At 35.7% G+C, this 17,180-nt stretch overlaps 1 protein-coding gene across 4 annotated transcripts in view; it reads left to right on the top strand.

Moving 5' to 3' along the window:
- LOC121877406 (sodium/potassium-transporting ATPase subunit beta-like) overlaps positions 1-17,180 on the top strand; it is a 43,559-nt gene that overhangs the window by 13,144 nt on the left and 13,235 nt on the right. For all 4 annotated transcript variants that reach the window (XM_042383156.1, XM_042383157.1, XM_042383154.1 and 1 more), the window contains 3 exons: positions 2,860-2,940; positions 8,434-8,535; positions 16,222-16,317. In XM_042383156.1, the coding sequence (XP_042239090.1) occupies positions 2,860-2,940; positions 8,434-8,535; positions 16,222-16,317 (279 nt within the window). The remainder of the gene's footprint in view (positions 1-2,859; positions 2,941-8,433; positions 8,536-16,221; positions 16,318-17,180) is intronic.

Below are 17,180 nucleotides of genomic sequence, written 5' to 3'. Positions count from 1 at the left end.
ATCGGATCACTGGGACATTAAACTAATTTTTGGTTTCAAAAGTTCAGTGTCGTAGTACCGAAACAATGTTAAGCGGGACGACGTTAAGTGAGGACTTACTGTATGCAGTCTCTCCTCGACTTACAACGGGGTTCCGTCCCGACGACCAGGTCGTAAGTCGAAAAGGCAAAAATAATACATAGAAATTCTAAAATGAAATACAGTACAGTAAAAGTAATCAAAAATGAAAATTGAATAAAGTGTTACTGTGCACTTACCTTTAATGTAGTCAGCTGAATGCACACGGGCCTCAATAATTTTTTGATTAAGCATGGAGACTACATTAATTGGATGAAACAGAGGAGGAAACAGGGCCGGGTGGGTCAAATTCACTTTCTTCAGACAGGCTAACATTCTTGCTTGTTGAAGGCATTGGATCATCTTTAGGGAGTGAAGAGGTAGCAGTGGTGGGCATGAGGAGACAGCAGTGGGGGACTTCTTAAAATTTATGTCCTATTTAGACTGCACAGTTTGCCTTTTCTTTTCATTGTAATTCTCCCTGTAGCAAGCAAGTGCATCTTGGATCAGTCTGTCAACTTTTGCAAAGCGCTCAACATTTTGAACTATTTCTTCAAACATTTGCCTCCCCTTATTAATACAGTAGTAGCAAATTCCTCTGCAAATTTCTGTGCCTCCAGTTCAGTAAGTTCCTCATTACTTAGCTCTTCTGCGACACTTTCCACCAACTGCTCAACATCTTCATTATCAATTTCTAACTCCAGCTGTTTACCCAGCTGCACTATCTTCATTAAATCCTTTGAAACTGTTCATACAGTATATCTTTTCAGGACCTTCTCCATGTTCCATTCATGCACTGACCTGTAACTTCATCCCATGCTGCAGCTATGTTCTTTGTACATTGCAAAATGTTGTAGTCCTTCCAAAACTCTCCGAGCATTTTCAGTAGCATTAATAACCTGGGCAAAGGTTGTATGTAAATAATACGCTTTAAAAGCAGCAATAGCAACTTGATCCATGGGTTGGATGATAGAGGTACTGTAGTGTTAGGTGGAAGGTAGTCTACCTTAACATCAGGGTGCTGGTCATCCAGGTGTGGTGGGTGTCCTGGAGCATTATCTAAAATAAATAAAATCTTGAAGGCAACCCCTTGTTGCAGACAATACTCCTTGGCTTGTGGAATGAAACAACTCCAGAACCAATCCTCAAACAGTGCTAGGGTCATCCATGCTTTCTTATTACTGCAATAAAACACTGGCAGTGTGTGCTTGCTGACATTTTTAAAAGCCCTTGTGTTCTCTGAATGGTATATCATGAAGGGTTTTACCTTGAAACCAGCTACATTCCCCCCAACAGAAGTGTGATTCAGTCCTTGAATGCCTAGATTCCCGGCATGGTTTTCATCTCTTTGTGGATGTATGTCCGTTCTGGCATGCGCTTCCAGAATAAGCCAGTTTCATCCACATTAAATATGTGCTCAGGCAAATAATTTCCCTCCACGATGACACGATCTAGCTCCTCCTTAAAAGCTTCAGCAGCACTTGCTGCCTCTCCACTCACCTTTACACTGTGCAAATTGTAACGTTTTTTAAACCTTTGAAACCACACATGACTTGCTGTGAAGTTTTGGTCGCACTTATCCCCTGCCTGCTCTTTCAGGCTTTCGAAAAGGCTTCATGCCTTAGCCTGTATGGTTAGAAGGCTTAAGGGTATGCACTTTTGCAGCTGATCTTCTATCCACATCACAAGTAATTTCTCCATCTCATAAAGAGGACCTTGTCTTTTTTCTTTTTTCTTTTTTTGTTCCCTTTATAGGTGCTGATCCTTCTACTACCTCACAAATTCGTTCCTTATCCTTCAAAATTGTTGATATCGTTGAGTGAGAGAAGCCAAGGTCGCGTGAAATGGTTGCTACCGTTTTTCCATATTCATATTGCATTATTGTTTTCATTTTCATCTCAAAAGTAATCGACTGTCTCTTTTTCTTCTCAGCACCACGAGAACTCTCACTTTTACGCTTGCCAGTCATTTTAAAGGGAATTACAAAAAAAATTGTCCGTACACAGCGCGATCACTAACAACAACGACGGCCAAAAACCAACTGAGTGGGCTACGGCATGGATGCTGTACACCAGGAGGTGGCCCAGCCCAAACTGTCGTACGGCGTCACATTACGACCAAATGTCGGGACTCGAAAATACATAATGTGAAAAATATTTTATATGACCATGGCAATCGTATGTCCGGGCTGTCGGAAGTCGAATATGTTGTAAGTCGAGGAGAAACTGTATAGGAAATCTCCCAATCTAATTGTAGGAGGGGGATGCACGTCCCCATTCCCCAGGATTTATGTCCGTGCTGTCCATTCTTGTAAACACCTTTATATGCTTTCATTGTGGTACTGCACGTACAGTGTATGTGTGTTAGGTGTTATTGTTTATGTTGTATTGAGAACTTTTTATGGAACATTGAGTCTTTTTAGTACTTGGATGGTAGCACTAGATGCTGTTGGCATATAAAGTAAAAAACCCTACTGGAAATAGCACCTCCTGGCTTTGCTGGCTTTCCTTGGTAAAATTGCCTTTATATAAATTATTATTGATACCATCAAAGTGACATGTTTTTTATGCTTAATAATTACACACTATATCAATACCCATGAGGCCATGTGTTTAATGTTCATGCTGGTACTGTACTGTATTTCCTAATTCATGCATTTCTTAGAGCAACAAAGAATTTACAGCTGGCTTATTTGTGCTTTGGTGTACTTTTAGATACTGTTGACCTTAATATTATTTCAAAGTTAACAGCAAATATTTAAATAGAATGTGAAACTACTGTAGTGTCATTTCCTTGAAACAGATGTGATAACAGTACCAACTGAAGCTCCAAGTAAAAGTGTTCCAGCAGACCTAAAAGAGAAACTGTCTTCAAACAAAAAAAGTAAGTACTTGTAGTTAGGAATTCAGAAAAATTCTATGAGTGCATAGACATTTAATTATTTGTTTTTAACAGAAATATAAACTTACATTTTCTAGGCCTAGGGTAAGTATTTGTGTTCACAAGGTATTGGATATACAGTAGTTTCCACCAATTCTCGTTACTAACTCCCCTGTAACACTTAGAGATCGACAGTGGGGTTTGTTGAAGTAGCTATCCTTCCAACTGTATCTGGATATCTGAATTCTAAATGAAAGGGGTGATGCTTTGTTATGGTGCTAATGGACACAAGAAGATTGAAGGGAAAGTCCGCTGTCATGGCCACTGTCACGGCCACTGTCACGAGACCTATAGGTATGTGACCATGGTGTCTCCCCCCACACTGTACCATTCACGGCTCCACTCAGACGACTCTTACCATGGTTAATAATTAATTATTGAATTAAGAAGTATTTTATTGTTTTGCATGTAACGTATAACAATTTCTGTTTTTTCAATTGTATCGGAGTAAACGTATTAGAAAACCATACTTAAGTAAAAGTACTAACAAATTTGAGTACTTTTTAAAAAGTAAATACCCAAATGCTTTTTTTGAGTACAGTACTCAAGTAAATTTATTTACTTTACAACTCTGGTGATCGCTAATGTATGTTACCCATTGTACCACAAAGCCAGTCTCCTGAGTACCTAGGTAGCCCAAATTTGTCTTCATTATTCCGAAGTTCTATATGGAAAACTGAATCCAGTAGTAATATTCTATTTTAATTGCTATTTATACAATGTATGTTAATTAACATAGGGCAAAAACAATCTTGGTGAATCCTACTGTATGATTAACTGTACAGAGCTGGATCATAAATAAAAATAAAATATGCTGGCTGCTTTGTCTTCATTGAGGTTATTTATTTTGCACCTGGTCTTATGTGATTTGCTCTTCTCATGAAATGTAAGCAATTTTTGAAGACTTTACTACAGGATATACAGTAAGAAGAGTGTTTACTGTATATCCTGCAGCTGCACATTGTGTAAAAACATTTCAACTTTCCTTTCTTATTAATGTTTCCTATAACCAATATTTGTGGTTGTAGCATCTAGATTTTAAGTCTGGAAATTGTAGCTATGTAAGCTTACCTCAGTGTTTTAAGGTCAGTAATAGTGTACTACATGTACTGTACTTGCAAATATCATTCTATGAAGATAAAAAAACATATGTGTCCGCTTTGTTCTTGCACGACACCTCATTAAGTTTCTTTTGCTAATGTGGTCAGTGACAGTTTTTTGCTTATTTCCTCTTTTTATTAATAAGGCAAATTATATTAGTTAAGTTATTGCCTTTCACGTTATATGAAGGAATACTCAGTTGAAATTGTGTGATAGGTTGACTTTTAAATAACATGTTGACATAGAAAGTCATTGGTGGTAGAGTATTACATTATTTACTTTGGAATACAGGTTGGGTATCCCTTATCCAAAAATACTTGGGGGGGCTGAAAGGGTCTCGGATTTGGGATATTTTCGGATTTTGGAATAACTCTTATTTTGTATACCTGTATAATGTGGTAGCTAACCCAGTGGGGATGGGCCTCAAGTCTATGCACGAAATTCATTTATATTTCATTTACAGCATATGGACTCATAAAGCCTGCGGGTAGTTTGATGAAATATTTTTAATCATTAGTTTATGAAATACATGATAAGATGTACACTGAAGAAGCAGAAAGGTAAGCAGTAACTACCATATGTTTGGCATTGACATGGTGTTTTACTCTGAGGTGCTAAGCAGCCTATGTCTTACCTTTATTCAATACACAAACATACTTACCATAAATTTATTTCTGAAATGCCCTAAAAATAATCAAATTACCTCAAAATATTATTATTTATCTTAAATGGTGTAAATTTTGTCAGTGTGTGTTCTTTGGGGTCTTTGCCAATAATCCATTAATAATTTTATATAAGGCTTCCCTCAACAACTCCTTGGGAGATACCAGATATTTCCACAATCTCCAAATCAACAGAAAAATGTAATGACAACTCAAATACTATTTAGCTCTTCTTGTGGATAATGAGATTATCGGTATTTTTGTAACCATACAATACTATATTGACGTTTTGCATATGCAAATAATTAACACTAATCACCAATATATTTGAAAAAAAAATGCCAACCAAGATATACCGTATATCTCGGCCTACAAGACGGAATTTGAACAAAAAGAAAATCAGCCCAAAGTTAGGGGGTCGTCTTAAGCACCAGAGATAAAATTCTTACCTCTTAAATTTTGCGGTTTAGCGTGTCAAGAGTGGTGATGGAAACATGGTAAACCACTCACAAGGTCCTACCACTAATTATTTTATACTGAAACTTACATTTGGGAAGCTGGATTAAAATGAAGATTACCGGTATATTAAAATAATAAAAATGTATTATAAACCAGTCTAACATATCGTAAAAGAACAATATACCCCGGTAATAAACACAGCTGCTATCATCACCCCCCCCCCCATTTGCCAGTAACGAGAAAGGGAAAGCGACCTTGACAGTGACCGCCTGTGGCTATTTTTAGCCGTCCTTGTGTTCGGAGGTGGTCAGTAATGCATATCTGTATATTTACTGATCATAATACTTATCTCCTATAAATAATTAATTTAAAATTAATTTTTTTACAAAGAATATTCAGTAAATGACTGAGTTAATTCTTGAAACTACCGACAGTGGTAAATTTAGGATGAGAATGATTAACAGAAGTCACGTCATGGATTCGGAGTTTGGTCCTTAATGATCATAAATGTCTGGTCAACTTCACCTACCAGGTATAATGGTAGCCTCCCTTTTTCGCGAAACAAGTATATAATTAAAGAAAATACTTGCAGTGTGTTTAATGTATTACAATATATTATAGCTAAATAAATAAACAAATAAATCGGCAAATCTATTTCAAGTAAATGGAAATATTTTACTCACACCAACATTAGTTCCAGTTAAATAACTGACGCTTAAGTGAGTCACTAGTGTACAACAGCGGGTAAAATTTGATGCCAATACTTGAAGTGAATTGGCATTATTTTAAATAACCAACCATAAATAAATGGAAAAAAGATCAAAGGTGAAACATTATATTGTATGTATGTTGTGTTGTCAAAGGAAGAGAAACAATTGAAACTCAGCAATTGTGTGTAAATGAGGCAGTAAGATAAATCAGCAACCTAAGACTTGGTCACAATTTTCGTGATGCCATATGGAAGTAGGGTCTACCATTAGACAATACTGTACATTATGCTTCCAATATCTTCCCAGGCAGTAGAATCTCCCTGTTTGGTAGCTGCCTAAAACTTTTAGTAATATTACTTTGATACAACATGATAAATTTGACAAACAATGAAAATAAACAAACAAAAGTTATTTACCAAGACCTTCTCTCTCAGAACAGAGGGGAGATAAGACGGCTATTTATAGCCCATCTTTGTGTAGGAAGTCGACCACACTAGAAATAATTCATTTAAAATTTATATTTTTTACATAGAATATTCAGTACATGACTGCAATTATAAAATATTGTGAATATATATATATATATATATATATATATATATATATATATATATATATATATATATATATATATATATATATATATATATATATATATATATATATATATATATATATATATTTGTGTAATAAATGTATGTAGTAAGTATGTACAGTAATCTTTTTCACTCAAATCCTAATGAAACACTATTGAATTAGAATACTGTAGCTCGCTGAAGCAAGCTTATAAATTAAAGAAAATACTTCCAGTGTGTTTAATATATTACAGTATGATATAAATAAACAAATAAATCGGTAAATCCATTTTAAGTAAATGAAACAATTGTATTCGACACCGACATTAGTTCAAGTTAAATAACAAACTTTTAAGTGAGTCACGTGTTTACACTACATCAACCGGTAACGTTTGATGCCATTACTTGAAGTGAATTGGCTTTATTTTAAAAAACCAAGGATGTGTAAACAGCACTGGTCAATGGGATGGTTGGTAAAGGACTACTGGGTCAGTAAGCTCCCAATGGTAAGTGTCACATTTGGGGTACCGGTCTTATACAGCGAATAGGGCTCAAAAGCTACTTTTTAAATGGAAATTTTGGGGGCCGTCTTTTACACCCCGTCGCCTTGTAGGCCGAGATATACGGTAATGGAATGTTGCTGTTGAAAAAAGTATAATGAAACAGGAACATTATGTGAATATATAATAAAACAGTTGATATATAATATTGTACACTAAACCCTAGGTAAATCAGATAGTGTATTGCTGTTTTTTTTTATTTTTTAATGAATTAAATAATTTGAATACGGAATGTATCTGAAAAACCACGCTGTTCTGGAAAGTCGAGTGTTGTTATTGGAAGGGAATAAATTATGAAATAGATTAAGATGAATAAATTATGGGAATAGAATATGAATTATATTATGGTATAAAACTACATTTAGGTGTGTAGCCAAAGAGATGAGGTAGCAGAGGAGGAAGGAGGAGAGGACAACTTGCCACCACCTGCGCTCGTCACCCCGCAATCCCTTTATAACGACAGTATACAATTTCACTAAAATTCCCATATTATTTAGTTTCGTTTGGTGCCGGGTAAATAAAACATTGTCAAAAAATAATTAATTTTCCCCCCAAAACCCCACCCTCAATCCCAGATGAGCTATTGTTCCTTAGTATATTTCCGGTGTCTTGTTTACAGAGTAGTATTAGCCATTCGTTCCTGCTCCCTAACACTGTTGCTAGCACTCGCTATCTCTCAGGCACCGTATTGTTTTGTAATTAGTGTGACTGATACCTCCCCCCCCTTTTTTTTTTAATTTCAAGGGTATGATGTAGTAATACCTCCGTTAGCCGGAATCCCTCAAACCTGGAACTCTCTGATAGCCGGAATTGAAATTTTTTCGGAAAATCGTTTCCAAAGAAGGAATTTTCTGGAAAATTCAGGATTTGGGAGCGATTTTCCAAGGGGCACATTTTCCGGAAAATTCTGAGAAATTTTCCCGGTACCCATAAAATTTTAGGGATGGTGGAGTTTTTTCCGGGTTCAAGAGGTTCAGTAGGTGATATAATGGTCAATTTCTGGAACTTCCGAGAATATTTTTCCGTTACCCGAAAAATTCCAGGGATGAGAGATTTTTTCTGGCTGTGCGAGTCGTTTCATTACCCGGAAATCTCTCGTTCCCAGAAGTGCTCTGCTCCAATTGTTCCGGCTAACGGAGATGTCACTGTACTTTAAAATTATCATAAATACCAGTCTAAGGACAGCATAATAATGTATTTAAAGAGGACTTACCTGGGTTGTAGACAAACAGAATTGGTGGGAATTTCGGATAAGGGATACCCAACCTGTACTTGCATTAAAGAGAAGTCCTGTTAAATGTTTAAATTTTGTGTGTTTATTTAATTATATTGAACTGTATACAGTATTAATACCAATTTCCTCTTCCAGCCTTGATTGCAATTGGGATAAGTTTGATAGTTGTGTGTCTACTACTGACTCTTGTGATATGTCTTCTTTATTGGCAGTACTCTGCTGTGACAGAGAAAGAGGGTAAGTAACTACCAAAATACAGTATATGTCTTGATTCCATATTTTCAATCTTCCTCATTTTATTCTCATAGACTTTCCTTTTGCATTACCCTGTACAGTATTAAGTACTTTTGGCGGACATTTTCAAGTATTCTTGTGTACAGATTGCCCTCATTTATACTGTGCCAGCTTCGCAAGAGGTGGATTCTCTCATATGTGACTTATTTTTTCCACCTAAAGCTTGCACTTTCGCGGCTGCACATTGCTGCTGCCTCCCTGCCTCTTTTTTTAACAACCTAACACTCTCAGTGGTCTTAAAGCACTGTAATATCATTTGTTTGATTAACCCCATGTGATGTGGTAATGTGTATAGACTTACAGAATTATCATGCTCCCAGCTATGATATACTTGAAGTAAACTTTTTATTTTCACGAGTTCATCTTCATTAAATTTACTTTCAAGACTCTTACTTAAATATACAGATGAATTTTACTATGAACTTGTCAGTAAGACACTGGGGCCACTGACCCCTAAGGCCAGAAGACTCGAACTTTCTCTCTGCAGCTTCACTTGCCTTACTGAATATGTTACTGAGCATATATTATTATTTCTAGTAACTCTATAGGTTTCCAGAGTACTGATTGGCTGCTATATTGTGCCAAAACAAAACACGAGCAATTTTGAATGTGCATGATGTAGTACAGGAATACCTCGCTAATCGCAACCCCACTTATCTGCAATTGATCTTTTAACATCCTTACAGTACAGTGGGGTATGCTATAACGAATCTAATTGGTTCTAGAACTTTGTTCGTTATAGCATTCGTTCGTTATAGGATTAATCCGTTCCAGGCCCCCAATTACAACCACTTAACACTGAAAAATATATTAAATTGTAAAAATTGTAAAAAAGTGCATAAATATGCATCTAAACCCTTGAAATATAGAATATCATTAATACTTGTAATACAGAAACAATAAATTAGTAAAAAAAAAAAAAAAAAAATTTATAATGTTCGTTGTAGGAGTTTCGTTCGTTATAGCATTATCAATTTATAGGTAAAACCGTTCGTTATAGGAATATTCGTAGTAGGATCCGTTCGTTATAGCATACCCCACTGTATTTGATTTTCACAAATCCTATCCCGCTTATTTGCAAATGAAAAATTACGTTACCTTACAGTAATATTTCAAACCGGGCAAGCTAGCTGCAGCTCTCATATTCAGATGCAGAGCCTGTTTCACACGAGCATTTTTATCTGCACATACGTACCCATGTGGTTCAGAAAATGAAGAAGTGGTTTGCAGGTCCCCATATTGATCCAGAACGAATTGCAGAGGATCTTACTATAACTAAGTGCTCATAATGACGTCAAGGTAATCCCGGTGCTCATAATCGGCCATTTTTTTAAACATTCGGGGCAGCAAGCCCGAAGAGCAATCCCGAATGTCGGGTTACTGTTTGGTAACCCGTCAAATGGATTCGTCAAACTCGAATATCAATCCCAAACATCGGGTTACTATTTAGTAACCTGAACGCTGCAACTTGGGAGGGTTGGTACACCTTATCCAAGATAAATATCAACAAACCAGGTCGATTTGCACTCAAAAATTGAAGCAGAAACATGAGTTGTGGAGATAAAAGTTGTTCTTCAAGGGAGAAGGCAGACATCACAGCCAATTATGACAGCGTCTGCACCAGCAGGAACACTTGGATCAACTGATCCAACATCAGGATTACCCGTGCCACCAACCGCAGCATCAACATCCAGTCACGGGGGAAGAGAAGGAAGCAGGTGAACAAGAGGAATGAATACCTCATTGCCATTATTAAGGACAGTACACAAGAACTGAATGGTGCTATATTGGAGGCTTTAAAGGCCTTCACTCGTATGTACAATACATTATCAGCCCAATCTGTGTGTAATGTATTTAGAGCAAGCATTAGAGTTGCTGACCAGTGGCATATGTCAAGAGTGCAGCCATAATTCCACCTCTGGCTGTGGGCAATCAAGTTAAATTATGGAGACTTTGCCATCAGTGTCATAATTGATAATGTATAAACTGTGATTTTCTTTTCTATCTCTTTCTGTTTACTATTTTTACTTAGGCACTTAATGGAGAATATGAAATATGTTTTATGTTCCAACATTTATGTTTGTTTTGTTTTTCTTTTGTGAAAGCAAATAGATTCTTTCAACATAATTTGTGATATAATGTCAGATACAGTAAACAGTACGTACTGTGATACTGTGTATTGTACACTCATACTTATTGGAGAAATTTAAATGTCTTTTTTTATCTCTGTTTACTGTTTTTTTTTTTGCACTTAAGGGAGATGTGAAATCATATTTTGTATGATCAAACATGAATGATTTTTTTTTCTATTACTTCTTGTGAAACCAAAAGAGATTCAACATATTTTTGCTAGAATTTCATATACAATATACTGTGATACTGTGTATTATATACTCATACTTGGGAATTTTAATCATTCTTTTATTTCACATTTCTTTTGTACTTTAATTACAATTTCAATTCAGGTACAGTACAGTACTTCTAAAATCTTTCAAGAATGATAATTGCTATAAATGTATTTGCAGTTTCAAACTAAGTATGATTACTATTAATTTATATACAGGACTGTACAGGTACTGTGATAAATTTGGTTTTACTGCTTGTTCTTATTTAGAGGAACTAAAATTGACTGGATTTCTCTGACACTTGCAAGCTATTTTAGTACAGTATAGTACTTTGAAGCCTTTAAAAAATGTGTACATTTATTATTTCAAGCAAAATACTAAACTTTTTGAATGATATAATTTTTTATATACTGTTCAGTACTGTACTGTACTGTACTGTGATATATTTTTCTTTAGTCATGCCAGTGTAATCCCTTTTTAATTTTGTTTGAATTGAAATATGGTTTCAAGTTGTACTGTGATAATGTTTGGAGGAAAAAAAAAATATTGGAAAAATAACCTTGATAATAAAATCTACCTGGTATCTAAAAAAATTTTTTACCAAACCAATAATGCTTCCATTTACCCTTACACTTGCTCTACTTTCAAACAAACTACATTATACAAATCAAAACCATGTCTCAATTACACCCCTTTCTACATCGTTGTAGTTCAGCTGTGTTCCCTCCAGGGCTTCTAATAGGGATACGAGACCCATCATTGCAGCCCAATATACCAGACATCCCTGCAATGGGGTGAAATTCATCTACAAGGTTTTGTATGTTGTCTGATTCTGGAAAGTGGATGTAATCTTTTGCCGTAAGGGTCAAAATAGTTGCATAGCTTTTGACACTTGCAAACTGATGACACAGAAATCTTTAAGCATTCTGCCATACTAATTTGGAAGCTGCCACGGCTAAAGTATCTCAATGCAGTTAATGATTTGCAGGTGTGCAGAATACTGCATCCTGTAGGATATATACTTTTTTATTTTCTGTTTTGTCTATCATTGCTTATCTTGATTATAGTAAACAACAGGGGCCTCTTATGATGATAATATTACTGTGTTACATTTTAAGTTCTTCAGAGAATCACCCTCCGTAAAGTGCAACATACAGGTAATATCCCCGTTAGCCGGAATAATTGGTGCAGAGCTCTTCCAAGGATGAAAGACTTCCAGATAACAAGACTCTCAAACCATGAAAAATCCCACTTCCCTAGAATTTTTGCGGTTACATGTAAATGTTTCCGAGTTTAAACATTCTTTCATCCTCGGAGACCCAGGAAAAAACTCGGAGAGTTTCAGGAAGTTTTCAAATTTCCAGAAAATTTGCCAGATATTTACTCCAAAGGCCTGGAATAAAATTTAAGAGATTTTTCGGAATTAAACGAATAATAAATAACCCGATTTTCAACTTTGAAAACTCGTTCACAGGCCCGGAATGTTGAAAATTTTCCCGGAAAAACGAGCCAATTTCAATTCTGAGTACGTATTGGTGAATTCTAAGTAATGAATATATTATTGCACTGTAATTATGGCCTGGTGATATTATTGTACATGGGAGGTGGGTTTAGGGGTTTTCATGGGTGCTGAGCACTGTACAGTGGTGATGTCGCCCCCCTCCCTTTTCTGCATCACTGCATAACATTGAATAAATACTGTACCCATTACACTTCTGAGCATAGACCAAAATCGAAGATTTAACCCTTAAGCCCTGGGTTAGGGTGCTGGTGGCAGTACCCCACACCGGGTAAATCGAGAAAAAATTAAATTTTCCAAAAATAATTTGTAACCTTTTAAAATGATAAAACAATAAAATATAAGTAAGAAAAAATAAAATATAAGTAAGAAAAACTATATATTGACCCTCGAGAAACTTCTCTGGCCGTGCAGAAGGAGGGAGGAGGGGGAGAGATAAGGAGACTGTTGGTTTGACAGCTAACGCTCGTGGTCCCTCGGCACTTAGCAGCTATTTTTAGCTCGCTTTTGTGTCCGAAGTGGCCAATAATGTATGTATTTACTGATCTTAATACTTATTTGCTATAAATAATTAATTTAGAATATTTTATTTGCATAATTTTTCTTAAAAAAAGTGCTTGGCAACACTCGCCAGTCGGTCGCCAGTCTGCCTGGCTGTCTTTGTATTTGGTAGAGCAAGTAATGCATAAAATAATAATAATTCCACAAATAAAAACATTTATAACATAATCATAGCATTGTTTTACAATGATACTACACTACAATACAACTACACATCTTTTATCAATATTACTTTGATACAACATGATAAAATCGACAACCAATGAAAGTGAAACAAACAAAAGTAGGTAATTATGTTCAGGAAGCTTCCCTGTGGCCGAGCATGTGGTGTGAGAGGCAAATAGTCACACTGGAGCCTGATAACCCACGCTGGGCATTTAAACAGTGACGGGAATAGGCGCAAGTTCTGGAACGTCACCCGGGGCCTAAGGGTTAAAGTTTCAGTCTACAAAGATATATTTTGTCTAACCTAAACTAACCAAACTTTACCTAACCTGATCTAACTTAACCTGACCTGACCTAACCTAACCTGACCTAATCTAACCTAAGCTAACTTAACCCATTTATCTTGTAGACCGCACACTATAGTAACACCAGAATTTCTTGTCTTGTCCTTCTTGAACTCTTGACATATGTGGTTCAACTCATTCAAGAAGTTCATGACTGTATTCCTTGGACAGCCTATACCTCTTGATGAACTCCTCAGAGAGATAAGCAAAAGGATTTTGATGGTCTCTAATAACAATCCTTGGTAGCCTCACAGCATCAGCTAGCTCTGCATACCAGAAGGCTATAATGCCAGCCTGAAAAAATAAAACCAAATCTAATATCTATTATCTATATTTTGCGGTAACTATTGTATATAAGGTAATTTACTTTTGAAAATAGTTTACAAGCTTGTTGCATTGCTATTGCAGAGAATTTCCTTAAGAAATTTGTCCATAGTATATTTAACTTTTGTTTATTGTTGTTCCAGTGATGTTAGGTAGGACCGACATGATTTAAATAGTGTGATTGAAAACACCATTACAATGTAATCAATTTTGGCACTTTTCTCATACCCTGAGTTCGAACATTTCATCTAAAAAGAATATTTTACGTAACCTAATCTAAACTTACAAACATTGGTAGTACCTAAACACGACCGGATCAACAACAACCCAAACAGTGAAGTATAGCAGGAGAATTTTTTTTTCAGGGTAATTATCAGCGTGGGTCACGGATGACACTTGTTGTAAACTACAGTATTACCTCAGCATCTACCTAGTACATTTGGCTCATCTTATATCTTCCCTATACAGTATAATATATTGGCAAATTGGAAATGGCATTACATCTCTCTATCACAAACAAAAGTGGATTACTTATTATACTTGAAGCTATAAGAGAATGATTGTAGGAATGCAATGCTTGATAATATTGGAGAAGGGGGATGGGGAGACGAAAAATATTCGGAGTTGAAGGTACGACATCACGGGGGTACATGGCGGTCTCTTAAAAATATATACATTTTCATTGGAATGGGTTATTAGGTCATTTAAATATTTATTTTCTTTATATCTCATCTTAATTTATATATACAGTATTATATTTCAGAGACTTATTCATATATAACTAGTTTGAACATTCGATAAGTCTTTCGGGTACCTACCCACACCCGAGGATTTATCCCGAACTTTCCAATACAGGCATCCCCTGTGTTACGGAAGGGAGTGCGTCCCTGGAAAATTGACCGCATCGCGAAATTCCATAACGCGAAACCTATTTTCCCATTGACTTACATTATAAAACTGGAGATGCATTCCTAAGGCAATTTTTCGGCCTCCCAAAAAGTAATTCAAGCACTTTTATGAATGAAAATAAACATTTATAAACACATACAATACAGTACATTAAATAATTTATGATATACCTTCTTAAAACATCAAGTTTAATATCCAATGTACTGCCTTTGCGGCTTCTTGTTGCACTTGATGGCCTCTTTCCAGTCATCTTGAATAAGGGTAATGCACTGTACTGTACTTACTGTATGTTTGCAAAAGTTAAATCCAACGTTGGAGGCGAGAAACATGCGCAGACACCGGATGTAAACAATGGAGTGACCTCGCCTGTGCACGCCCACACTTGGCGGTAGCAAACACCAAGAAATCCACACCAAACAAATTATAATTGAAAAAATTATTTAGTGATTTATTTTTTTATTATTAAAATTTACCCCAATTTCCGTAAGGGCGGATTTACGGGCCGTATCGCGAAATTATTGGTCATAATTTACAAATTCTGTAAGAGCGAAATCTCGCAACTTCTTGTAACGCGGGGATGCCTGTAATACTATATCGCTGGACTACCAAATGGTAACCCGACAAAATTTGGTTTAAAAAAAGGATTATGGCTCGGAGGGCGCTTTTGGGTTACTAATAAGTAACCCGAATGTTTAAAAAATGCGAATGACTGACATCAAGGTAATCCCAGGTGCTCATAATGACCAAGTTAATTCCAGGTGCTCCTAATGACATCAAGGTAATCCCAGGCGTTGATGATGACATTAAGTTAATCCCATGTGCTTTTTTCCAAAAAATGAACAACCAAATTTAGTGTTTTTTTTTTTTTTTTTTTTTAACTTGACAAGACAAAATTATAATTTCCATTACCTCTTGTCTTGTTTTAGAGTAAATTATATGCAGTATTACTGGATACCTTGAAAGAGATCTCTTTATATTTATTATTTAGCCCAGAAGAAAATATAGTCTGTTACTCAGTGCCAGCATAAATCTATCTGCAGTGCTCCACAAATAAAGCACAATAATGGTCTCTTTTTCAGAAGAATGTCTGTCCTTTGGAGGAGGAAGTATTATACTTAAATACTTGTATGCTTGCATTATAGGATAAATAATTTCTTGTGATGTAGGAGTGATAGTTTCTGTTTGGGTGCATGAAGCAATACTGTTGACATAAAACTTACACCAAGTTCATAGCTGGGTTTAGAATCTCGCATGTTGCTCACTGATGACCTGTAGTTTATAAATGAAAGGTTAATTTATGAAATCCCCTTTTTGTGATGTAAGTGGAAGAAGTGGGTGACCTAATTACCTATTTTTTTCCCTTATTGGTTTAGGAATCAGTAGGAGTTAGTATTGTATATAAATTTCCCTTTACGACTGGACAGAGTTTAAAGCAAATGAGCTTTTTATTGGGTTTTTACAGGTTTGTTTGTCATACCTTCAGGAAATATAAAGTTTAATCCTGGTCAGAAGAGCACGTATGAAGAGGAAATATCTTCTCTCAATCAGTTCATAAAAGGTAAGTTGCTGCTCTTTTTGTAATTCACATTGAGTTTGCTTTGATAAATATTAATCACACTTAACAATCCTGTATTAAACTGAAAAAAGAGAATGAAATTCATTCCTTTCAATATCAAATGTGACATGAATAAAATTGGTGTACAGAAAGTTTGACCCAACTACAGTTGCCATTTAAAGTTTTTATGACAGGTATAACACATCAGATTGTGGCTGCAGAGATAGTCCACATGTTTGCAACATGGAGATAATAAAATTATCAAACTAGTGTATAATAATAGATAATAAGGACATGGTTAATTAATCATGTCATTGCATGTTGCAAGAAAGCATTAGCTTGTAGTGGGTGCACTGTACCATTGATGAGGCCTTGTGCTCCCACACTCAGTGTAGCATTGTTCATTGTTTTGTGCTGATCAAACTGCTCATCTCTTATAGTAGTCAGTCCTCCTATAACGTGTGCTCTCTCGGCGTGAATGAATAAACAGATTTGTCACTCAAGTAGGATTAAGCGGTTATGCAGTCTCGCAGCATCATCAAAGGTGAGATGCGCCTACCCCGCATTCTTTGTTTATCTTCCATATATATCAGATGTGTTATTGCAGACTATGCTTTATCATAGTGCAAGTACTGTACTGTATCAGTTTTAGTGTTTTTAATTACAATGAATGGCAAAGGTGTGATACATTCTGGTATTAAAAGTGAAGTAAAGCGAAGAAAAGCTGTTACTTGAAAAAAATTAGATGTGATAAAGCAGTATGAACTAAAAACCATTGGTTGATTTGTTATTTTATTTTTTGTAATAATGTTATTATGTTGGTTTTAAATAAGTCGAGTATTTTTAACCCTTTTTATAACTTTTTA

The sequence above is a fragment of the Homarus americanus genome, unplaced genomic scaffold, assembly GCF_018991925.1.
Source record: "Homarus americanus isolate GMGI-L3 unplaced genomic scaffold, GMGI_Hamer_2.0 scaffold367, whole genome shotgun sequence".
NCBI lineage: Eukaryota > Metazoa > Arthropoda > Malacostraca > Decapoda > Nephropidae > Homarus > Homarus americanus.
The sequence above is the reverse complement of the archived record's forward strand: the minus strand, read 5'-3'. Positions and strand labels throughout refer to the sequence as shown.